The 25,559-nt window shown below is 40.3% G+C and overlaps 1 protein-coding gene across 1 annotated transcript; it reads left to right on the top strand.

The window, feature by feature from the left end:
* The first annotated feature begins 903 nt into the window (after positions 1-903).
* On the top strand, positions 904-23,846 carry LOC136855118 (mitochondrial import inner membrane translocase subunit TIM14-like). The gene is made up of 4 exons (XM_067131964.1): positions 904-1,069; positions 2,672-2,806; positions 5,992-6,102; positions 23,631-23,846. Exons 1-4 carry the CDS (start codon positions 1,067-1,069, stop codon positions 23,730-23,732), a joined length of 351 nt encoding a protein of 116 aa, XP_066988065.1. The 5' UTR covers positions 904-1,066; the 3' UTR covers positions 23,733-23,846.
* Positions 23,847-25,559: the final 1,713 nt, after the last annotated feature.

The raw sequence follows: 25,559 nt of genomic DNA, 5'->3' as shown, positions 1-25,559 counted from the left end.
GGTGCATTTTGTCTAGTTTCTCATATGTACACACACACATACACACACATGTATGTATGTATATATATATATATATATATATATATATATATATATATATATATATATATATATATACACAAATATATATACACATATATAATATATATATATATATATATATATATATATATATATATAGAGCTACACTATACAGGTGCGTATTTAAACAACAAATACTGTTCATTTTTTACCAACTCAAAATCAACATTGAGGGGGGTAACCGCTCCCCACCCTTGGCCCCAGATTATTCAGTAACCTACTTTAAGTTTTAGAAAGTTGTAAAACTTATATATATAATAAAATTAAACCTATTTACTATTCTATTTTTGAGATAATGCTATGTTTTCAAATCAATGAGGTACTAAAAAGCAGTTGCTCAAAAAAATTATAAGCAATAATTGACAAAGAAAATGAGCGCTCGTCAGATCAGAGGTAGACCAACACAGGCCTCTAACATAAAATCGAAAACCAAATTCTCAAGTAGATTTTAACCTCGTATTCCTTTCAGTTTTCAGTGGTAAACATAGTTGTCTACAGAATCAAAGGTAAACCGGCCGAAATTGTTTCATAGGTTCAAGCCCCTGGAAAGTTGTAAAATAAGTTAATGATGGAACATTTGATGCTACAAAAGAGTTTCCATTCTTTCTTCTCGTTTCAGAACAATTATGGGAAACGATTTCCAAAGAAGAACATCCAACTGCTCTTTTACCCTTATAACCTTTTATCACAATCACCGCTGTATGATGTCTATTGCAGTTTCTTTATGCTGTAAACTGAATTTAGCGTCTTGGCGTCCATGATAGTGTGACCTGACTTAATATTTTTATGCACTATATATATTTTTTTCAGATCCGTTTTGTTTTCAGTATAACAAGGGTACGGTACACCCGAGTGACCGGACGGACGTCCGATGCCAACCGCGTAGTTGTAACGCAGTGGTGTTGATGTAATTTTCAAAAGGCTAATCGACGAATAACGCTCCAAACTGGAAGAGAAGAAGGAAGTAGTGGTTCACGGCCCCAGTATGGTAAGAAAATATTCTTTATTAAGCTTTTATGTTGGATATGATATGCTGGGCAAATCACGGGTAACTTTATACCCTAGGCCTAGGCTAGGCCAGCTTACCGGTTGCGTGGGTTACATTGGAGCTAATGCAGAGTTAGATGTCAGGGTTACTGAAGGCCTAGAAGGCATTTCAGAGGGAATATGACCTAACCAGACTTACGGCAACCTAACCTAACCTAGGATGCCGTGCCCTAACCTGGCCAGATGGGTTGCATGCCCCTTGGACCCCCTTAAGTGTGTGGGAGATTGGTAAAACTTGGGCAGTGTTGAAAGTCTGTTTTTTGTTAGGGAGGAAAAGTGAATTAGAACAGTAACCAAACCTTACCTAACTAGGTGACATAAGGGGTTGACGTTCTAGGTAAAGTTAGGTATGTGGAATTGTTTATAGGTCATGTTCCCCCTAAAATGTTTACTACACTTTATGGTTGGTATAGGCAAGGGTAATTCTAAATACTAGCTCCGCACCTGTTTTTACCCTGGAAACTGGTTTTTTCTACACTTTTAGGGCTTCTGATACTGGCGGTGCATTTGTTTGTTGTCGACCAAATGAATGTCCCTTCGCCGTGTTTAGTACTGGCCTGGGGGGGGTGCCGGTATCCATACGTTAACAAGTTATTGCACTTGCTGGATGGGATATGAACCGTTCCAAACAGACGTACCCGTGTTCTGTCTTGTGAAGATCATGTATGGAAACCGCTTGTTGGATGGACTTCAGGGGTTAATTACAGGTTAATTACATTTGTGCAAAAAAAATTGAAGGTAAATCCATAATTAGCAACCAAACAACTGTAGAAAAAGTCAAGTTAGATCTACCTAGGCAAGACCATGAGACCCCACTATCTTCATTGGTTCCCTGGCGGGGTGTGGGGCTTTGGGTTAAATGCCCACAGATCTGTCTGACAAGGTGGTATTTGAAAATGGCCATATTATAGATTTGTGTTTCCCTCCATTCTTAAAAAAACCTTGTGCTCTCAAACTGGTCCCCCAAATTGTAGGATGTAAGGAGTTGTATAGTTGTATAATTTTTAATGATAAAAAAAAATGTTTTGGGGATTTTTTTGCTGGAAATTTTTTTCATAGCCATGACACCTCTGTCTACATTGGCCCTGGGGTTTGGATAATACTATGAGTATTACTTCAATTTCGTCTTATGTACATGAATTGCATATTTCAGACTGCGTATGTCATGCTTATCTTATAATTATTGCACATCACTTTTTTTTTTTCCTTGCCCACCTGTAATAAAGAGTGGCCAGCCTAAGACTTAATATGTAAAATTAGTTTTATAATAATAGCAAATATGGAAACCAGAATGTGGTATCTTTTCTTAGCTAAATTTAACCTTTTCTTAATCCCTTCAAACCCCTCCCCTCAAAGATTCTCCATACAAAGTTTCATCTTATCATTGGTTGCTTTTTCATTGTAAATAAACCATTTAACTTACCCCTAACTTTAGAAAAGGTATACCTGTACATTGTTAAGAACACCATGATATAAATTATTAAAAAATATGGAATAAATGTTCCTTCCTTAACAATGGGTGTTGACAGCATTTTCATTTCAGGCTAGTGGTATGATAATTGCGGGGCTTGGCCTGGCAACTATTGGATTTGGGGCTCGTTTCGTTCTTCGCACCATGCCAACCTTAGGGAAGAAAATGGCTGATGCTGTTGGTTCTTTGCCAAAACTAGATAGTAAGGTAAGTCTGGAGTGTACTTTGTTAAATAACTAATATTTTATCTGCCCTAGAGCAACAAGTTAAGGCTTTTATATTTGAAATCTGTAAAAACTCGTTTAGTCAGTTTAGTAGCACCATACTTTAAGTGACAACCTAATTTTGCTGGACTAGGGACTGGGTGTTGATGAGTTAGTAACTCCTTTTGAGTTATAATTCATGGTATGGGAATTTTGTAAGGTCCAGAAATTGTATTATATGTCTGTATTGATTGATGTCAGATGTATAAGGAAGGGCAAGAATGTGTAAAGAATATGCCAGACTGTTTGCTGTAAGAATGGCCAAAGGAAAATTGCTGTACCTAAAGAGTGGGATTCAACCTTAGACTGTCTGGCCAGTCGTAAAAGAATAGAAGGGTAGTATGGTAACCGGTTGTTGGTGCCATAACCAACCTGCTATCTAATTTCTCTTCTGGTAATATCAATAAATTTTTCCAACCCTTTACTTTACATATAGTAGTGCTAGCATCTGTGTTCCTTTTGGATATTCTTCATTGTATATAAATTATCATTAAATTGGAGAGACCACATGGTTGTAAACTCCTTGGAGCTCTTTACCTATAGATCAGCTATGTTGAATCCTTTAGACTGACATCCTCTGATGGAAGGATGATGTCAGATATTGGGAAACTTCGCATGACAACCAGGAATAAATGATGTTTTCAGAATTTTCCTTTGTAATATATTAATTATTTGGATTTAAGTATGTAGTCGTATACTGCATTCCTTTAGTTCTTTAATGTTTTTGTATTGTTTTCAGGTTACAGTAGTGTTCGTATGGCAACTTCCATTGATACCTAACCCAATCAGCAAGATCTTTTGTATGCCTGTGCCATTTTTCTCAAAGTTAGAGACCTTGCCACTTGTCTGAAGACTAATTATGCCCAGGTGCTAATATACAGGGTTTGGTAATGTCAGGAAACTTCTCATGGTATTATAGAATTTATCCATAGCCACTAAGAATTTTTTCATGAGGTGGTTCTAGTTGGCAATAGAGTGATTTTGTGTCATCCTTCCATCTTGTATCGTTTCATTCATGTGAGTAGTTTAAGAAGTACCCCTGTCAGGGGATAGTGCCATCAGTGCACTGTAGGCATTACTTAACCCTTAAGGGATGGCATAATTTATCAATATGCAGCACCCCAGACTGGGGAAATTTTGAGGTCGGCAAAATAAAAACAAAATCACATCAATGGAAAGAGAATGACACGTACATTCACACTGTATAAATAAAAAAATTCTAAAAAATTTTCCCTACCTTCCACGAGAAGTTGAAAATGACTATTTACAAACCCTTGTGGGGCCTCATTTACAAGACAATCGTAAATTTTACCAACTTATATATGTTTTTTCTAATAAATAAGTTTTTTGGATTATGTAAAATTATTATTACTGCTCACACAATATCAAAACAGATAAGAAATAAAAGCAGTAACAAATTTTTTGCATATTTGTTGTAAAATATTCATGTAAGTTTACAAGAAAGAAGATTCAGTAACGTTTTTTACTTTTACATGCTTTTTATAATATTTCTTTGCAATTTTCTTTGTAAAATTACATTTACAACCGACATACTATCAACAGCAACCCCTTCGTATATTTACAAGCAGATTTAACAAAAGACTCGTGAGAGAGAGAGAGATGCAGTACCTTCCCCCTTGAAGTCACAAGCATTACTGATACTGGCCTAGCTCTCACGTCTGTACAAAAGTTGCCATTAGTGAATTTATAGCATATAGAAGTATTGGCACCTTTGTTTCGAATCATTATTACCATAACATTGGTGCATAATTCTGCTTCACACTGAAGCGCAATCCGTCCACCTCAACAAACCTGTTTTACTTCACACTCAAGCTCAATCCGTCCACTAAGGGTTAAGGTTCTTTGCAGCATACCTTCGGCTCGTAGCTGCAACCCCTTCCTTTCCTTTTTACTGTACCTCCGTTCACTTTCCACCCTCTCTTAACAATTGTTTCGTTGTGCAGCTTTAAAACCATTTTACTCTTAGTTTCCATTTCAGCGCTGAATGACCTCATAGGTCCCAGTGCTTGGCCTTTGGCCTAAATGTTATATTCCATTTCCAGTTTTAAGAAGTTTAAGAGTTATATATTTGTATCTGCAGAGGATAGCTTTTAACCCAAATCTGACCTTGTTTCCAATGTTTTTATGTACCAAAATAGAATGAACTTTGGGCATTTTTATCCTGGACAGATGAGTTCATTGTTCCATTTATGGTTATTATACAGGTAGATGACAATCATGGTGAACCGTGACATTAGCACAACCTCCCTTTGGATCATTCACATTCATAGAATGTCTGTTAGTCACATGAAGTATTTTTCTCAGCAGTAGTAGTTTTACACTGTGTGTGTTTATCTTTACTTTTCCAAGTACACTGATGAAGCTTTTATAGAAAGGACAAACAGTTACGTAATGATGGACCATGTAGTTTGCTGAAGTATTCCTCCAATGCATTTGGAGCTATTACACCTGTAATTACTCAAGTATGCTTGACATGGTGTTATTGCTGTTTTGCATGGTTATTAATACTGTACTATTTTAAATAATGATTTGTTTGCTATGAAAGACTATAATGTCAAAAAATAATTTCAGTTTTTGATGGTGTTCATGCCAATAGGGAAGCTTGCTGCAGTGAGTGTGCATTCTGGAATTTGTAAAATTTCCATAAGTTGTATCCCCAGAAGGGGGATAATGCCGTCAGTGCACCTCATGTGGTGAGCTGTAGGTACTGTTAAAGGGTGTTTGCAGCATTCCTTAGACTACTAAATAAATAAAGTAAAAAATAAATGTTTTGAAATGAAATGCTTGGTTGATATAATTGATCTGGGAAGGGGTTGAGATGGCCAGAATATAAATGAAATAGTTGAGGGTTCCTGGATTACAGGATGCTGACAAAAAAAAACTCAACGTAGGCCTACTGACAACTCAGTTCATGGCTGCTAATGTTGCAGTTGATCAGAAAGTAAGGCTTAAGTACACTTAGAGTTATACATTAAGGTATTATAAAATAATTGTAATGTTTATAAGCCCTGACTAGTTTTTTAACCTGACAGTACTTAGGGAAAATGAGGGTTTCTTCAATAATTTTTTCGTTCAGTGGTGTTACTAATAGTAATCTTATAATTTCAGACCCTAGCTAATAGCAAATATTACAAAGGCGGATTTGAACCCAAAATGACGAAAAGAGAGGCAGGCCTTATACTCAGTGTATCTCCAAGTGCTAATCCTCAAAAAGTTCGGGTGAGTACAGTACAGTTGAATTCGCCTTTATTAATTTCTCGCTGAGGTGATATTTGTAAAAGGAAATGGTTTTTACCTTCATCGTTGTTACCAGCGTTGATGTTTTTTGTTAGATTTTATCTTTTCTATTTTCTTTCTCTGATTTTTTGGACTTGCTACTGGTCTTCATCCTGTTAATTCTGTATCTGTTATTTTTATATAAGTGACTTACCAAGCATTTACATAGCTACCAGCTTCCTACCACGGCCGACCAAAAATTCAAATTTCGCAGTGGCACCACCATCGCTAGTATAGGTGACAGGGTCCCACCCACTATCAGGACTGACAGGTACAACTCAGCAGATAACTTCAGTTCGTTTTCTGCTGGCTCTTGATCAACATCAGTGGTTTTTGGGCAGTACCTTTCTGCATTTGTTGTTCCAGTGTTGGTGATGTATTTGAATTCTGTGTGGCTTTTTCAGTTAGTGAATTGTGAGCTTTGGTTAGCATTTTTTCCCTGATTAAGGTGTCAGATTCTAGTTCTTCTAGTGTTTGGTTTTATACCAAGTATTGTAAGACTAGATTAAGTAAAGTTACATATGATTCTCATACTAAGTGCATAAAATGTAGAAGGCAGGATTGTAATGGGGAGATTACATGTCCAGAATGCCAGGATTGGGTTGAACAGCAGTGGAAGGTTTATAGACATCATTCTGATAAACTTGATTGCGATAGGATGAGGAAGGTGGCTCTTAGAGCCAAAAATAGAGCTAGCGTAGAGGCTACTCCTTTGCCTTCAGTAGCTGAGGGTAGCGCTATTTCATCTCTTCTTATCCCGTCTTTTTTTCCCATCTTGAGTCCTCCTATTGTATTACCGCAAACTCCTTTACCAAGTTCCCATGCTTCTGATCTCAACACCATTGCCAGTCTCGAATCTAGGTTCGATGAGAAGTTTGAGTTCTTGGCTGATACGGTCATGGAACTAGGTTTATCTTTTAAAGTTTTTGTGGATAAAACGTCTGTACCCAGTGTTAGTGCTTCCAGTGCAAGTATACACAGTGCAAGTGCAGTGCAGAGTGAGAGTGTTGTGATTTCTGAGGAGGTGGCTGTCTGTCCTACCAGTGCACCTAAATGAAGGTCCCTGTCCCACTCACCCGCACCGGGGAGAAGACATTCCGGAGGTCGAAGGGAGGCCGGTAGGGTTTGCCCACGGCAGTCAACCCCTCCGTCGAGCCTGTTGCACAGTACCAGCCTTCAACTGAGCGCCACTAGAAAGGCGTCTCTTTTAGTGCGCATCGTCTGTCTGATTCTAAAGATTCGTCATATGATGGAAGGCATTGTTGGTCTTCCACCTCTAGTCCTTTGAAGAGGCATTCTGCTGCTGCGGACATCTCTCCTCCTCCTGTTAAAAGGCTTAAGGAGGTCAGCATGAGTCCTCAACCCTCCTGTAGCTTCGTTGATCTGCCTCCTTCTTCATCAGCGCAGCTTCGTAAGTCAGCTTGGGACAGTCCAGAGTTTCTCAGTTCTGGAGATCGCCAGGCATTGTCTCCGAAGCGCTCTCATCACAAGCACTCACCGCCTTAGCCCAAGAGCTCCTGTGTTCCTGAGCTCCTGCCTTCTCCTGAGTGCTTGGCGTCAGCTGCACCGACTCAGGTGTCCGCGCCAGCTCGTTTGGCTCCAACTTCTGCTTGCTCATCACCAACTGTGGACCTCTCAACTCCTCCTTCAAAGGACCTGCGCCAATGCCTCCTCATCCTCTTACATCTTCTAAAGAGGATTCGCCTTTGGCCCCAATTAGGCGCCAACTTGATGACTTGACGAGCTTCTTGGAGAAGAAGACTTTTTCCAAGACTGGAGATTCCAACTTGTCTTCGATATCGTCAGATGAGGAGGAAGCTGACCATGATTCGGCCTCATCTGCCTATTCGAGCTTCCTTGGGTTCCTTTTAACGAACTTCCCGGATTTTTTCTAGCCCACACCTCCAGATTCTCCTGCATCTATTTTTTTGATGAGGAAGCAAGCTAGTGACTCTTGCCTTCCTAAGTTAGTCCTTCCTCTTCTTCAAAGAAAACATTGAAAGAGGTCGATGAGTGGTTGGCTTCTAAGAGAGACTTAGGCAAGGCTACGTTCGCCTTCCCTCCTTCGAAGCTTCTCAAGAGGAGGTACCGGTTTTATTCCATTGGAGAAGCTCCCTCCTTGGGAATGTCTGCCTTCTCCCAGGGAGACTTCTCCGGCTTGGTCGACGCTAAGCGACGCACTGCTTTCGCCTCTTCTAAAGTCATGTTCTCCTCTCCAGAATTGGATCATCTGGTTCGCGACATGTTAAAGTTTCTGGAGATTTTAGCTTCCTTGATTGGACAGTGGGAGCACTGGCAAGGAAGATCGAAGACTGTCCAGTCTTAGCAGAGGACTTTGCCTTGGATTGGCTGAATGTACTGTCTTGTGAGGACCAGGCGGTTAGAGATGGGTCAGCAGAGCTGGCATTTTCATATGCGATGGGCTCTTTAAAGAAGCGGGAGCTGTGGTGCTCCTTTGCTACCAAGGGAGTTACCACAATTCAGAAGCCATCCCTGATGTTTGCTCCGCTCAACAAGTTGTACTCTTCCCTCAGGACACTGTGAAAGAGGTTCTTTCAGCGCTTCAGAAGAAATTGACTCACGATATGCTGGCACAGTCACCGAAGTTCCCCGGGGTAGTTCCTGCAGTCGTTCTGAAGACCTTCTCTCCTCTGCAACCTCAGTCCTTTTGTGGAGGACGAGCCAGATCCCAATCGGGACCATGCTCTAACCTTCTTTCCCCAGCGAAGTAAACCAGCCACCAGCAAGTGAGATCTGCGTCCTTTGCGCCCCGGTAGATGCCAGGTTGCCCCGATTTTGGAAAGAATGGAGTCGCCGAGGTGCAGCACTTTGGGTAGTGCCGGTTTTAAAACAGGCTATTATATTCCTTTCAAGCAGAAGCCGCCACTTTCCAAGTCACCAATCACCTTGACAGCTTACTCGTCAGGGTCCGAGAAGTTTTCGGCCCTTGCCCAAGAGGCAGAATGTTTCCCTCGCAAAGGAGCTGTGGAGGAATTAGTGGACCAGTCATTGGAAGGATTCTACAACAGACTTTTTGTTGTCCCCTAGTCTTTTCAGGGCTGGAAACCCATAGTGGATATCAGCATCCTGAATTTGTTTGTGGTGAAAACAAAGTTCCACATAGAGACGAACCATTCTGCCATGTCCTGTCCCCATCAGGGCAACTGGATGGTCACCTTGGACATGCAGGATGCCTACTTTCATGTCCCCATCCATTCGCATTCAAGAAAGTTCCTGAGGGTTGTTTTTCGGGGGCAGGGTTCTTCAGTTTCAGGCGCTGTGTTTCGGCCTGGCCACAGCCCCACAGGTTTTTACTCGAATTCTTGCTCCCCTCGACTAGTGGCTTCATCTTCTCGGGATCAGTGTATCCCTATGCCTGGAGACAACTGGCTTCTCCGCTCTTCATCAGAGGATCAGTGCGCGAAGGAATTGAAAAGGACCCTTTGCCTAACACAGGAGTTAAGCATTCTGATCAAAGTTCAGAAATCTCAAATGACTCCGACTCAGAGTATTCTTTATTTGGGGATGACTGAACTCTTGAGTTTTTTGGGCTTTTCTCTTGCTCAAAAGAGTCGAGTCATGTCTCTGAACGGTGCAAGAGTTTCTCAGTCTCTTGACCTGTTCAGCTCTTCGTTGGATGAGCCTTCTCGGAACTCTGGCCTCGGTGGAATCTTTTGTGAGGTTGGGGAGACTTCACATGAGGTCCCTGCAATTCTTCCCGAAGGCAAATTGATGCAGGAAGACTCAGTCAGGCTCTGTCGCCTTCCCGGTCACGTCGGAGATCAAGGATCTATCGGAGTAGACTTTAAGAAGGGATCTCTCTCTTCCCTCTGAACCCCAGCCTAGAAATCTGCTCTGACGCCTCAGATGTAGGCTGGGGAGCTCTGTTGGGAAGTCAGGTGTCTGGAAGGTGGACATTAGACCAGAAGTTGCTGCATATAAATGTCAGAGAATTGGAACCTATTCATCTGGGCCTTTAGGCATATTCTCCGCTACTCTCAGGGAAAATAGTAGCAATCCACTCGAACAACGCCACTGCACTGTCCTGTGTTCACAAACAGGGAGGCACCTTCTCCTTCACTCTCTACAAGGCAGTGAAAGACCTCCTTCTCTGGGCGGAGCAGAAACAAGTCAAGCTGCTCCCTCACTTCGTTCAGGGAAAGATGAATGTTCTGGCGGACAAGTTAGGCCGCGGTTGCCAGGTTCTTCCAACAGGGTGGACCTTAGATTCCAGAGTCTGCAGCGATCTGTGGAGGCTTTGGGGCAAGCCCTCCATAGATCTCTTCACAAAGTTGAGGAACAACCGACCTCCTCTCTTTTGCTCTCCAGTCCCGGACCCTCTAGCGTGGGTGACGGATGCATGCTTTTAGACTGGACAGGCTTCAATATCTATGCCTTCCCTCCCTTCGGGTTGATTCGAGAGGTACTCAACAAGCTCAGGTCTCATCGAAATGTCTTGATGAATCTCATCGCTCCATTCTAGCCAAGGAAAGAATGGTTTCCAGACTTGCTGGGACTGCTTGTGGATTTTCTGAGACTTCTTCCACAAGTACAGTCGCTACTCAAACAGTCCCATTTTCGCAGGTATCATCAAGGATTGTCTGCTCTGGCCCTGCCAGGATTCAGACTGTCAAGAACCTTGTCAGAGCGAAAGGATTTTCACGTAGGGCTGCAGAAGCTGTTGCTAGATGTCGAAGAGCTTTTTCTAGCAGGCTCTACCAGTCTAAGTGGGCAGTGTTCAGGAGATGGTAAGGACAGAATAGCATCTCTATTTCTGAAACCTCTGTGAGCCAGATAGCAGGCTTCTTGCTCTTCTTAAGGACTGCTAGGAGATTGTTGCCCTCCACAATTAAGGGCTACAGGGCTATGCTTAGCTCAGTATTCAAGCATAGAGACCTTAACCTGTCTACGAATCAGGACATCAGTGATCGCATCAAGTCTCTTGAGACCTCTAAGAACGTTGGTTTTGCACAAGGAAATATAGTCTGCTCTGTCACTTGGTTTCCTCATCAAGAAAGAGGACGTTTCACATCCCGGGCCCTGCTCATTCATTATTAAGGGCGTGGAGGACATTCTTGGGCCAGAAGAATAGGGGAGACTTCTTTGCCCTGTGTGGGCCTTGCGGTACTACCTCCGCAGGACTGAGAAGATCAGAGGTTCCTCAAACACCCTGTGGTGTTCGGTGAGAAACCCTTCTCACCCGCTTTCTAAGGATGATCTCTCCTTTTTCCTGAGGAGCCTGATCTCAGAAGCACATTCTCAGGTCCAAGAGGACACCTTTCTGATCCGTAAAGTAAAGGCACTTGAGGTTTGAGTTGTCACCACTTCTCTTGCTTTTTGACATAATATGTACTTGTCCTCGATACTCCACTCAACTTTTTGGAGGTTGAAATCAGTTTTTGCTTAGCACTACCTGGAAGATGTGGAAGCAGTGTTTGAAAATTGCACAGTAGTGTATTAGGGCCTTTATCTGTGCCTGGCTTGGTGTTGGGAGAGGAAGCATAGGGCACTCTCTGTCTCTACTGTCTCCTCGCCTTGTTTTTAAGGTTGTTGAGTTATGGGAAGCCTGGGGGTACAGTGTGCCTGGAATACACGCCAGTTTTTTATGGTTGGGGTGATGGTTGTCTGGTTTTTAATTGTGGTGTAGGTGACAATGTTGTTTTTATTCTGGTCATGCCCAGGACAAGGGCACCCTTTTTTGTCTTTGTCAGCCTCCGGTGAACCTCCATGGCTGCAAAGTACCTACTGGAGTAGGGGCGACTTTGGCCATTCTGCCACGCCCTCTACAGGTTAAGATGAGCGTCAACCAGAGGCAGTAATTACCTGCAGTAGCTATCTTACCAGGTAAGGTACAACAAGCATTGTCTCAGTGCTAGCAAACTTTTTAGTTCAAAGTCATTATCTTTATTAATGTCTGGAGGTTACATCATTTCCATCCAACCCACCTCCTTTCAATGTCAGTCAGCTGTACCCATTGCTGGGTAAGTCAGGAACCATTCCCATTTTCTAAAAATGACAATGTTACGACTAAAATAAAGTTTTATATATACTTTTGGATTTGAAATTTGTTGTCAGCAGTATTTTGGTTGTTTTTGGTAGCCCTGGATCCCTGACTTCCCGCACGGATGTTTTTGATTTTGCTTTTGACTTTTCTTTTAATTAAGATGTCTTACCTGCTGAGTTGTACCTTCAGTCCGGATAGTGGGTGGGACTTTGATAGTTCACCACTCTTTATGTATGATATGCCACCGTGGTGTTCAATGCTCTATGATAATTGGTAATGAATGGTAGGTTGTCTGAGGTGAGTGGAAGAAATCTGAAGTATATATAAAACTTTTATCATGAAAATGTCATTTTTCAAACCGCTCTTCACAATCCACACCCCCTTCTCATCACAGTCTCAGTCTTTGGGGTTTCAGGTTTTCTCAGCTACTAACAACCCTGTCAGCATTCAGATTTATTATTAAAAACAAAGTTTGTTTGCAGAAGGTTAATTTTTCCTGCTTTTGTGTCACTATCAGTGAAACTAAAGAACAATGCAATTTCTCTAGAGTTTGTTTTGCCCCTAGTGTTTGGACCTTCTCAGATCGCTTCCATAATTCTAGGCCATTGGACCTCTGTCGAACTCCCAACCAGGGAGGGGCATGGCTATTTCCACAATATTGTTCCAAATGGTGTGCTTTCTACTTGAACAAGCACGGGTGACGTGAACCTTCCTAGCAATCCAGGCTGCCAGGGATAGGCTGCCCATATGTGAAAGTAGATGAGAAGAAACTTTAAAATTGAAGGTTCTGTCTCATGATTTTTCTAGCATTTAATAATAGACCAACTTGTTTGATGGAGCAAACAGACATTTTTCATACTCTTCCCGTGAGCGTGGATATTCCTCTTTAGAAGAGAATAAAGTATTTTTAATACTACTGATTCTGTAACACACTAATCAAGGCTAGAACTTCTTCCCCTGTGGAAGAAGTGAAAGTGTCTGCTTTTTCTCTCAGTTTTCAGCCCTTCTAAAAAGTGCTTCTCCAACCTACAATATTTTGTTGGGTTTATCCAACAGCTGGAAGGATAAATATTCATATTGCATTACTGCAAAAGTAGAAATAAACATAAAATCTTTCCTAGCAAATGTTATTAAAAGATGTTTAGTGGCATTCGTCTTAGTTAAGGTGTTGGACTTTTTTCTGTCTCGCGCCAGGAGCTGGCTTCTTTGGGTCAACTCAAGCATCTAGTGCTCAGATGACATCACATCAAGTATAGGCACATGTACAGTATATATAATTGATGACATATAAAAGTAGAGAAATAGATATACATAGCTTCAAGTCTTGTGTTGATATACCAGTTGTTCAAAATTCAAAGGCCAACATTTGATGTCCTTCTTAATTTAGCCAGTACTTGCAGCAGTACATATACTAAAAACGATTCAGATAGATGAAACATGGCATGAAAGGATGACACGCTAAACATTGAAGCGTTCCACTTTTTTTTTTATGTTTACTACGCTCTCTTAGAAAACTTCTTGGCCACCTGAATTTCCCGCCAAGATGGCGGAACTATTTTTCAAAATCAAGACCCACCAGCTATGGAAGAACACTGGTTTCACAGCATCTGTATGAAGGAATTCTTTGCCTTCTTTTTTTTGATTAAGACTCTGGCTTTTTTATAAATCTGTTTCCTGAGACTTTTCAACACATTTTATTGAAAAACCCTCTACTAAATGAATTGTCTTTGTCTTAAGATGGCGTTTGTGAAAAAATCGTTGAAATAAAATTTTCTGGGATATTTTTATATGGCATCATACATATCCTGACTATAGAGACCAACTGTTTTTATTTAAAGGTATATTCATGTTATAAACAAAACAGTTTAACCTATCATAGTCAAATTACTTTTTTCATATAAAATGATAATGTCAGTATATCGGTGGTATTTCCATACAACATGAAATAATATCTAAGATCTGCAAACCATAAAAATAAATCAGAGAAAGACAGGAATAAAGGGCAGTCAGTCTATGTCAGTAGGTCAGCTCAAGCTACACCTTTGAAAAATTCGAGGATGGCCAACCTCAGGCATGTTTTGACACGTTGGATGCTCATTTAGATTCATTTACTGAAGTTATATTATATTTGCAGGTCTATTTTTGACTTTTCATTTGCAAAAACATCAAGCTGTGCAGGCAAGCAAATAAATACACAGAGAAGCAAAAATATCGTTTTTTCTCAAAACTAAAGCGACATTCAAACTGCATTTCATAACGCTGTTGCAACTCTTCTCAGATACAAAAAGTAAACGAAAGCTAAATGTTTGATACTTGCCAGGGGCTTCACCAGAAGCAACCATCCCCACTCAGAAATAGTTTTTTTTCTCTGGCTGTGGAATGTCACAAGAGAGGTGGCCTGACCCTTCACAGACAACCAGCCAGGCTTCATTTTGCACAAGCCTGGAAAGAGTGGGGGCAGACGTTTGGTCCCTCCTACTGTTGGTTACTTGATGGCCTTCCTGTCTCCTCTTTTGTTTTTGTGGCAAACATATCCTTAGCCTGTCAAACAGAAAATTGTTTGACCAGTGCTGGATGTTTCGGAGAGCATGGAACAGATATTGACGGTGTTCCCAGGATTTTACTTCAGATTGTTTCTTCCCGAAACTTTCAGTAGGCTGGAGACTCAGTTTGGAGAACACAGGTGGAGGCCTCTGGAAAGATGTTCAAGATGGAGACCTGCCAGGCAGTCAATACTTGCCCTTCATCCCGGGATTGGATGTATCTTTGTCTGTGATCTCCAAGGACTTATCTTCACGCCCCAATTCACCTTCTCCTGGCCCAGAGAGTATCTCAGGTCATGGGGACAGCAATACCAGTTCAGGGCTCTCTGCTTTGGACTCAAATGCCACCCATAGCGTTCTCTAGCCCTCGTCCGATTGTGGTTAAGCAACGTTGGGTCTGGTCAGTACTTGGATGGCACTGCCTGGGAACACCAGATGCTGTTGCGTCACTTTTTTCCGAGGGTGTTTAACGTCTCATGAAATGGTCTTGGCTCCATGTTCTGTGGCAGGATCTGGCACTTGGAGACTGGTTGATTCAGCTTCCTCATGAGAGCAGGTTTCCAGGACCTTCAGTTGACTAGCCTCGTGAAGTCCCTGGGACTTCTGGTCTGTGGAGAAGTCGAAGCTGATCCCCTCACTGTCCATTTGTCTGGGAATTCAGTTCTATTCAGCGGCTTTTAAGCGTCTCCGTCTGCCAAGAACGGCAACTCTGTCTTGTTGAAAAAGTTTCGGCCTTCTTGGAAAAGGAAACATGCCTAGGTGAAGGAAGGAATGAGTCTCTTGGGACCATTTCCTCCTGGAGAAGTTTGTTTTCTGGGAGTCCATCTCAGGCCTCTTCAGTTCTTTTGTTGAGAACTGACAAAGCAAGGAAGACTTCAAAAGAGGATGTGATGAATTCTTCCTTATATAAATAGGATCTGTGGTGGTGGCTCGATCCAGGCGGAATTGCAGAAAGGATCTCCCTCAAGCTTCTGAACCCCAACCTAGTGTTGTTTTTCCTTTCTTTGGTTGGGGGGCAACACCAGAGGGCTGAGTCCATCTAGGAACCTGAGAGAGGAACAGGTGTCCTGGCACATCAGTCTTTGGCTATCTTTGTCAATTCTTGAGTCCAAGTTTGCAACATGAGTTCTAGCAAAGGACAAGGTCAGCTTGAGACTTCTGACATGTTACAGCCTACCCCTTCATCTAAGGAAGGTTTGGGAATGTTTTGATTTTGAAATTTTGGGGTCGCCATCTTGTGGATATTTTCACGACCTCAAGAACAGAGGCTCCCCTCATAAAGCTCATCTGTACTCGGCCCTGGGGCAGGATATAAATAGCTTTCCTGGGAAAAGCTGGCAATAGATCCTTCAGAAGTTTTTTTGACTGTTCTAAATTCAGGAGCAGCTTCTTGCCTGAGGATGACTCTCAGTTCTGTTTTCTTCGAACCACTGGTTCTCGGAGCTCTCTTCTGGTTGGAGACGTTGCATTGTTTGCCAAGAGCAGTCTGCTCATACAAAACTTCTGAGATAATTTTTGCGGCCTCTGTCTGAAGGTGACTGTCTTTCAGACTAGAAGTTCTGCTGAGCTGGGGTGGCAATGTCTTTGTTGTCAATGGAATACAGAAGTTCTTCATCCTGGCTCTCTTCCTGAAAAGCAACTTCCAAAGTGTTGCAAAGCCAATGACAGCTTTTGACTCTTCTCAAGAATCACTTGAGCCAGGAGGTGATTTTTGTTCATGGTGTAAGTTGAAAACTCTCAGCAGTTCCGACTATCAAGTGTTTGAACCTCTGTTTCGATTGTATTCAGACACAGAGGATTATGACAATCTCTGATCCAGCCACCATCGTCCAAGGTTCTTCTGGAGTGCTGACGGATCTCAAGTTTTTGATGTTTAGCCCTTTTGAGCCTCCCATCTGCATCTTTATAAGGCATTGGTCTGCTCCCTCTTTGTATCGAAAGGAGTGAGAGAAGTTTGAACTGTCATGTGGGCTGAACACAGTGCTGTCTGATTCTTTGATGCTCCAAAAGTTCTTGACTTGAGGTCTTCTAACCCATGCTCAGACATTGAAACAAAGGTTTGGAGCAGGACAGGAACCTGAGGGAGTTCTATGTCCAGTTAGAGCCTCAGAAAACCTTGCCAAAAGAACACAGGTGACTGATGGTCCATTGGATGTTTTATAGACTTTCTGAGGAACCAGTTTGCCTATTAGCAAGAATAACTGGCATTCTTCATTAGATCAGATGATTGAGCAACTCTAGCTTTGACGACCCAACATCAAGTTGTTTTAACGCTGCAGGTGAGGGCAGTTGCTACATCTCCTTCAAGAAAATTTATGGTAGCAGTGACATTTTTAGTTCACATTTTCTGCCAGTCAGTTTGTGTTTGAGTCTCTTGGCAAGATGTTTTAGCACTTGGAAATTGACTCTGGGACCATACATTGTTCCAGCAACGTTGTTGGACAAGGGGTAACTCTGATCCTATCCCCAGCCGAAATGGTGACTGGATCACTCTGAACAGTCTTGTTTGCAACAATTTAGGTGTTGGTTAGTGGTTGTAACAGAACTTTGTCCTACACATCTGATCTGACTCATTGTGCTACCTTGACAGATCTTTCTCAAGGCAGCCTCAGGTCAGGACCTTTTCTGGGGTCTCTAGTAAAGAAGCAGACTACAAGTGACAGTAACCACCAGTCAGCTAGCTATCAGATAAGGAACCAAAATAATTTTACCAATAATTATTTTTGCACATTCTTGGCTGTCTTTCAAGTCAAGGTAGTATTCAGCCTGTCTGAGATCATATCTGCAGGTAAGTCTCATGAACAAAATGATATTTTAATGATAAAATGCAAACTTCATTGTCATGACTGGTTACCTGGCAGAGTTTTATATTTATAGTCTCCCTGTTGCTGGTCTGAGACATTGGATTTAGAAAATCTGAATCCAGTTGGGAATGTTGTTAAACGCCTCCCAGCGACAGCGGGAATGGTATTTAACTGCCTTTTTTCCTGAGAGTGGCCTCTAAATTTGAAATCGGACCTTCGGAGAATCCAGCTTATATGGATCCATTATATGAACAAACTTTATTTTATCATTAAAATATCATCTTTTGAACAAAGTCATTATCTTTGCCAGCATTGTGATTACCCATCATGGTCTAGGACTCCTTTGACTTGGAGTCAGTGATGTCAAGTGCTCACCTCTTTTGTCCTTCTAAAAATGACAAACACAAACTCCAGTTTGTTTTCTACTGCTCAATATTGGATTGGCATCACATTCTGCCATGATTTCACTTTTGATTAAGGCGAAGGGTTATCCTTTACCACCTTAAACAGTCCGGAAGTGGGTGGGACATTCCTGTCATGGGACTTCAAATGGTTGGTCTCCTACATTTTGGTCTGCCATGATCATTGGTAGCAGTGCCATTTAAGTATGTAAATCTTTACACATGAAAATGTCATTTTCAAACCATCACAACACCCCCTTCTCATCACAGTCTCAGTCTTTGGGGTTTCAGTTTATTTCAGCTCATGAACACCTCCTCTGTCTAACTATTCAGATTGGTCTATTAAAAGAAAGCATTTTGGACACTTAACTTTTCCTACTTTTGTGTCACTCAGTCTAAGACAACCAGGATTAGTTTGCTGGATTAGCTGGCACTGAACCCAAATCCATTTAGTTATGTACAAGCACTTGATTTCATTGTTCCAAATGGTGTGCCCTGGTTGAACAAAATGCACTGACATACACTTTTTACATTTACTTTAATTTTCCTTCAAAATTGATGAAGTTATTTAAAATTGAAGGTTCTGTTAGGATTAAAACTAGCATTTAATAGATCCAACTTGTTTTATGGAGCAAACAGGGCATTTTTTCATTATAATTATTGTTTCACCTTTGCTTTTAATGAGTACATAGTATACTTAATACTACTGATTCTGGTAACACACTAATCAACTAGAACTTCGTGCCAGTAGTGAAAGTGTCTGCTTTTCATAGTTTTGGCTGTTAAAAACTGTAACCTACAATATTCAGTATGGGCATATCCTGTGCTAAAAGGGATAAATATTCATATTGCCATTCTGCAGTGAAAAATAAACCAAAATCTTTCCTAGCAAATGTTATTAAAAGATGTCTATGCCATCTTGGAATTTTACTCCATATTAAATTTTTCAGGTCAACTCAAGCATCTAGTTTCTGATGACATCACATCTTTAAAGAGCACTTGTGCAGTAAAATTTCATGCTTGTTTCATAAAATCTAGAGAAATAGATTCTTATGAAATATGCAATTATCTGGCACTAACATTCCAAGGTTTGAGAATAATGGTTTTGTGGTCACCACCTGACATAAGAAAACTAAACTTGACACCTGAAATGACCCATGAGCCATAAATAGTAGCACGATTGTTCAATTAATACATTATTGATAGGAGGGAATGATGACAGCTGTAACTAACCTTGAGGGGCTGGTTGTGTATAAAGAGACCAAGAAGGAAGCTCAACATTGAAGACTTTGGCTCATTTCACACATGACAAGCAACTCAGCTACTTCAGACAATTGACTAGTGCCAGTGATGTGTTGCATGTTACCCTGTTCAGTTCACAAGATGTTATCATTGGATGATGATGCCAATATACTGTCATTTTGCATGTAGTATTGTCATCACCAGGAGATACAGAGAAACGATAGAGTATTCATTTTATCATTGCTATATTGATTTTTAAGCAAATAACTGTTCTTGTTGTTCTTCAAGCAGTTGTTGAACCAAGAACTCTTACTTTTTAATTGGATTTTCTTCTTATGAACTGGTAAGTATCAAAATTTAGACATAAAATGGGTACTTGCTTGTCTTAATTATTTAAATTGTTAAAACTACCAATCCATGATGGGATTCAAAATATAATGGAAAAGTCTATCAGTTTCAGCCATAACTTGAAGGATTTTTAGCATAATATACTCTTAATCCAAATCTAGAACCACTCCTTATCCAAATCGAGAAGTGCTAGGTGTTTCTGGAATTGATACACAGTATACTGATGAATCTATTGTAAGAAAAGCTATAATGCTAATATTCATAGTTTATTATGATATTGAGAATAAGTTAAATATTGTTTGATACTGTATTTTTAAAGTGAAACTATAGAGATTAAGTTAATTATTGTTTGATACTGTATTTTTAAAGTGAAACTATAGAGATCCAGCACATGTTTTCAGGAAGTTCCTCCGCTTCAGTCTTGGGGAGCACGTGTTCCAGTTCAAGGTCCTTTGCTTTGAACTGACAACAGCTCCACAAGTGTCCACAAGAGTCTTTACCCTAGTGCCGACATGGGCTCATGCTCAGGGGATTCGCCTGTTGAAATATCTTGATGATTGGTTGGTCTTAGCAAGTTGCTGGGAAAGGCTGATTTGGGACAGGGACCATCTTCTCCAGTTATGTCACAACCTAGGCATCATGATAAATGTGGAAAAGTCCAATCCTTCTCCCAGCCAAAGGATTCTGCACCTGGGAATGGTGATAGACAGCCTCATCGAGAGCTTTCCCGTCGGACCAGAGGATCGAGAGGTTCAGGGCAGTAGCTCACTCCTTCCTTTTGAAGAAGGAACAACCAGCTTACCAGTGATAAGTAGTTCTGGGCCTCTTGACTTCTCTGGAGAAGCTGGTCCCTCATGGGCATCTTCACATTTGGTCCCTGCAGTGGAGACTAAAGGAGTTTTGGTCCCCAGCAGGAGACTCCCCACAGCTCCAGGTCTCTCTGTTGGCAGAGGTGAGAAGCGATCTCCTGTGGTGATTGGATGATCAGAACCTGATGGTGGGAGTTCCTCTTCATTCACCCCCTCCGGATCTTCTCCTGTTCTCGGACACATCCTCCTAATGTTGGGTTACTCATCTGGAAGAGCTCCTGACTTTGGGGTGTGGAGCTCTCAGGACAAGTGGCTCCACATCAACATGTTGGAGTTGAAAGCTCCCTTCCTGGGTCTTCAGGAGTTCGAGAGAGGGTAGTAGGTCATTCCATTGTTCTTAGGTCCGACAACACTAAATGAAGGGCTCAGGAGACTTCCTCTTGTTCATGGCTCTCATTTCTTAAACACACAGACTTCGGTGGTTACTCTCACATGTATGATAAGTGCTTTGTACTTCATATAAAGATTTTTCGTAACTACAAATGCCTTATTTTGCTATTATTAACAGAGGTCATTCCATTCATATAGTCAGACCCCTGACCTCAGACCTATGGGTTTTTTCTGATTCTCATCTCCAGCAATTCCTCTTGGGTTAGACAGGGCACAACAGCTAACTCTTGAGCATTCAGCAGCTGGAATATCCCACCCCAGTTGCAGTCTAGGCTTTATTTGAGTGATGGATTTAATGTGGGTTTTTAATAAAATTTATCTCACTGATAACATTTTAGGCTACATGAAAAGTTAGATATGTATCCGCTGTGGCCCTGTGGATTCATCAGTCTACAAGATGAAGGACTTTAGTTTATGTGACATTTGAAGACCCCTGATATGAACTGTGTATGGTTGATGGGTTTGCAAGATGGAACTGGTTTTGTTTTTGAAAATTGGGTTTTCATGCGAGACAATTCTCCAGGAGCAACAACAGCTGTTGTGCTGAAAGGAGTTGTAATGTCAGTTTAAAATTAAACCAAATTGATTCAGGGGATAGGCATTTGTTATATTATTTTAACTTCATTTTGCCTTTGTGCCTATGTTGGTGGTTAGGCTGGTATACTATCATTATCACCTAAACAGTGTATTGGTTTTTCTTCATAGATTTTTAAATGTATCCAGTTACTAAAAGGCATAATTTGTGTTTTTCAGCAAACATTCTTATGTAATGATGGCTCCAATGAGCCTTTTATGCACTTTGCAGTAGTAGCTCACTGGTGGGTTTCATAATGGCATGATAGGAAATGGCTTCCATTAGTAAACAGGATCCAAGTTCCATGCAGGGAAACTGGTTGTAATAGGACCTAGCTAAAAATCCCTCCCATTTGCTTACTGCAGGTACTGCAGGCACTGTCCGTGCTTTGGATATATCAACCCATAGGTAGAGTAAGCCTTCTCGTAAAATATTAACAACCAGAAGTTATGGCTATTACCAGTTTTGTAACGTAGCTGTTGTTCCCAGAAGTGTACTGGACTGTCTAAATCTCTCTGTGTGCCTCCATGTGCAGTAGTCTGTAAAGTATAATGAGTGGGATCAGATAGAATTCTGGAACAGCATTTTATACCATACAGATCCATAGTATACAGTCATTGAATTCTGCATCTTGACTGCAAAGTGGGTTTCTGTTACAACCTGGGGATGAACTATATTGAGGGAAACTGTCTTAGGAGTGCTTGCTAACCAGTACTAATACTCCATCTGTTATTATTTTTTTAAAGCATCATTTTTTCTGAAGAGCAATGAAAAGAAATACATTTAAATATCATGAATCTAGAATTATGAATGATTAATGCTTATTTCTCGAAAAGCTATAATTGAAGCCATGCCAGTGGAACAATGGTTATGGGTTTGTTCAAAATTTGCACCCCTGCCATGAACAGTATTAAGGAAACTTTGGTGGTTTGACTGTCACTATGGTTGACAGATTCCACCTCACAAAATAGCAAGCAGTCAAAGCAATAGCTTTAGGTTTGGCTGTGAATGACATTATCTTATGGGCAGCATGTCTTTTAGAAACAATGTTATGCATCATTTTTTGTGTTTCAGGAGGAACATAAGAATGTGTGTTTCTGGTAATTTAGCAATGTCTGTGTTTTATACAGTATTATAGTATAACAGTAATTGTCGTAATTTTATAAATGTAATTCAACTACTTTACAAGTATGACTTTACCAAGGTTATTGCCATGCCAAAATGTTTTCTCAAGGATGTTATTAAGAGCAACTTACATTTTAGATTATTTATCAGTGTTTGAAGTTTAAATATATTAATACAGTATGTGCATTTCCCATGATCCAGGAATGCTTTGTGTTTCATATACTTTAGTTAGAAAAAATAAGTGAATTTCTTTTGAAAGTTAGCTAGATTTATCAACTTTGTGAAAATATTTTCAGGGATGTTTTGGCAAGTAGAGTATGGTAGAACAATTGATATTTTGGGTGAAGACAGAATATATGAGTTTAAGTGTTTCTAGTAATTAAGGAATGTTTGAAGTTCATCAGTGTAAAATAAATTTTTTCAGGAGTATAAAGACTAAGATGGTCTTAGAAATTTATATTTTGCTAAAATCCATAATGGATGCACTTTGCCAAGGTGTTTGACTGAAAGACTTTTAGCGTATTCGCTGTCTGAATAACTTACACTTTCAAGTACACACTTTCGAGTACACATTTACACATGGAAATTGGTGGACAGATGCAGTATCAAGAGGCTGGAAAGAAGATTTGAGATTTCAGAGACTGAGATGTGTTGGTCAAGGGGTGATTAACAGTTGGTCAGAAAAGCAGTAGATAAGGAAATAACACAAGGAAGACCTTTAGGAAGCCCTGGAAATCATAGAGTAAGAGGATAGATGAGAGATCTTATTGGAGTTCAGGCAGAAGAACACAGGACAGAGATGGGGAGAGGAATCATTTTATATGTTTAGTACAATTAAAGAAAAAGCTGACATTAAAAGAATCATGATGAAATTGGATAGTTGATTGACTAATGCCTATTGGATGTATTTAAAAAAGATATGTGAAAGATTAGCTCAGTAACCCTTTTGGGGGGATTGCGTGAGTTGTTATTCCTGTAGTCACAGTTAAGTATCTTGTGGTAGCTTCCCGAAAGGAAAGTGAATAATACTATTTTAACATGCTCCATATGTTTTCATGGATTAAATCATATTTTGTTGTTATTTGATCTTGTGACTACGCTGTACAAATGTATAACATTTAAGCAAATAAATAATAATGAATAAGTTTTTGCATCTTATTTTATTTTCCAGGCTGCATATAAAAAGATGATGTTAGTCAACCATCCAGATAGAGGAGGTTCTCCGTACATTTCTGCCAAATTGAGTGAAGCTAAGGATATGTTAGACAAATAATTCGAGACTTATGGGAGTAGTAATAAGTCATGGTTACTTTTGTAAATGTTCTAGTATTTTACATTGATTAATGTTGTACGATATTTGGTAAATAAACAGTTATGTTGTATAGTATTTGAATGATTTATTGAGTGTTACCAAAAGTTTTTCTCTTTCATCACCATTTAAAGACATTGAATGAGAGATGTGTTTTCTCCAAGTGCCAAGATGATGGAAGTAAATATCTTCTCATCCATGTTTTGGGAGGGGATATTGTACACAAAGCGGTTGGTATTTTTAGGTTTTAAGAGACTTATTCCCATGAAAAGGTTGATTTTATTGCAAATTTTTATGGATGCAAGCCATGAAAGTACCCTATTTGTAAAGTATCCATGGAGTTCATGATTGTTTCTTGAAAAGGTTCTATCAAGTTTTTCCCAAAGTACTGTACAGCGTTGTTTGTATATCAAAAACATTTTCCCTGTCAACAACCATAGTCATGAGGCAAAATATTGTCTTCATCAACTTCTCGGTCACCACGGCCTCTTTGTTCTTGTGATATCCAACTGGGTATATCCCTGACTGGGATATGTGTAACCCATTTGCACTTGTTAGTCTAATGGGTCATCAACCCTATGAAACCTATCCTTAAGGGGGTAGTGACTTCAGTGCATCTCACTTGGTGTGCTGTAGGCATTACACAAGGTTCTTTGCAGTGTCCCTTCAGCCCCTAGCTGCAACCTCTTTCATTCTTTTTACTGTACCTCCTTTCATATTTTTTTTATCTGACTTTTTCATCCCCCTCTAACAGTTGCTTCATTGTGCAACTGTAGGGTTTTCCTCCTGTTACACCTTTCAAACCTTTTGACTCTCAATTTCCCTTTCAGCACTGAATGACCTCATACGTCCCAGCGCTTGGCCTTTGGCCTAAACTCTATATTCCATTCCACATCCAATTGGGTATATCCCTTCTTGGGATGTGTCATCCATTTGCATCTTGTTGGTTTAATGAAGTAATCAACCCTGTGATACTTTTTATGTTTGTTCTAATATCCAAGATTTTTTGGTCATAGCTGTGTTCTCAAATGTCACTGTAACTTTCCATTAAATCAGATTAATTATATAATCATAACATGGATGTTAATATGAGAGGAGATGAAGTATGACTTTTACACTGCCCCATCCAGAAAATCTAGGTCTCCAAATTTTTGCTTTAGGGTTATTTAGGATGCACAACACCCTTTCCCTTCATGTTTTACTTAACTGAAGTATCTGATATCATATTTATGGCTGCATGGTCATCTCATCTGTCAGATTTAATGATCAGTGTTTGCATACCTTGGGTTAAGGCTCAGTCTCTGTACCATGGTTTTCCACAATACTGGCTGTGAGCTCCTTCACTTGCAAGAAAACTCAGTCAGCCCCCTCATTTTTTTTTTTATTGTTTGTGTTCTAAATCTAATATACAGTATTCAATTTTACTTGTTTGTTCCTTGAGGATACTTGTGTCCATTCATTTTCATTTACTATTATTTTTTGTTATTTAATTGCAGAACCTTTCGGTTTCTTTATTGATTTTTAATGCAGGTAGCATGCATATACAGTGTTAATTTATACTCCTTTTATATCGTTTTTTCTTTTTTCCATTGTGTGAAAGATTGCTGCTCTTGATCAGTTGTTTCATAGTGCAACTGTGAGGTTTTCCTCCTGTTAACACTTCTCAAATCTTTCTACTTGCAGTTTCCTTTTTATTGCTGAATGACTTCATGGGTCCCAGCACTTGGCCAATGGCCTAAATTCTATATTCCATTCCATTCGATAATATAATAATAATATAAGGCATTCAAC

This window comes from Macrobrachium rosenbergii, chromosome 3 (genome assembly GCF_040412425.1).
Source record: "Macrobrachium rosenbergii isolate ZJJX-2024 chromosome 3, ASM4041242v1, whole genome shotgun sequence".
Classification (NCBI taxonomy): Eukaryota; Metazoa; Arthropoda; class Malacostraca; order Decapoda; family Palaemonidae; genus Macrobrachium; species Macrobrachium rosenbergii.
The sequence above is the reverse complement of the archived record's forward strand: the minus strand, read 5'-3'. Positions and strand labels throughout refer to the sequence as shown.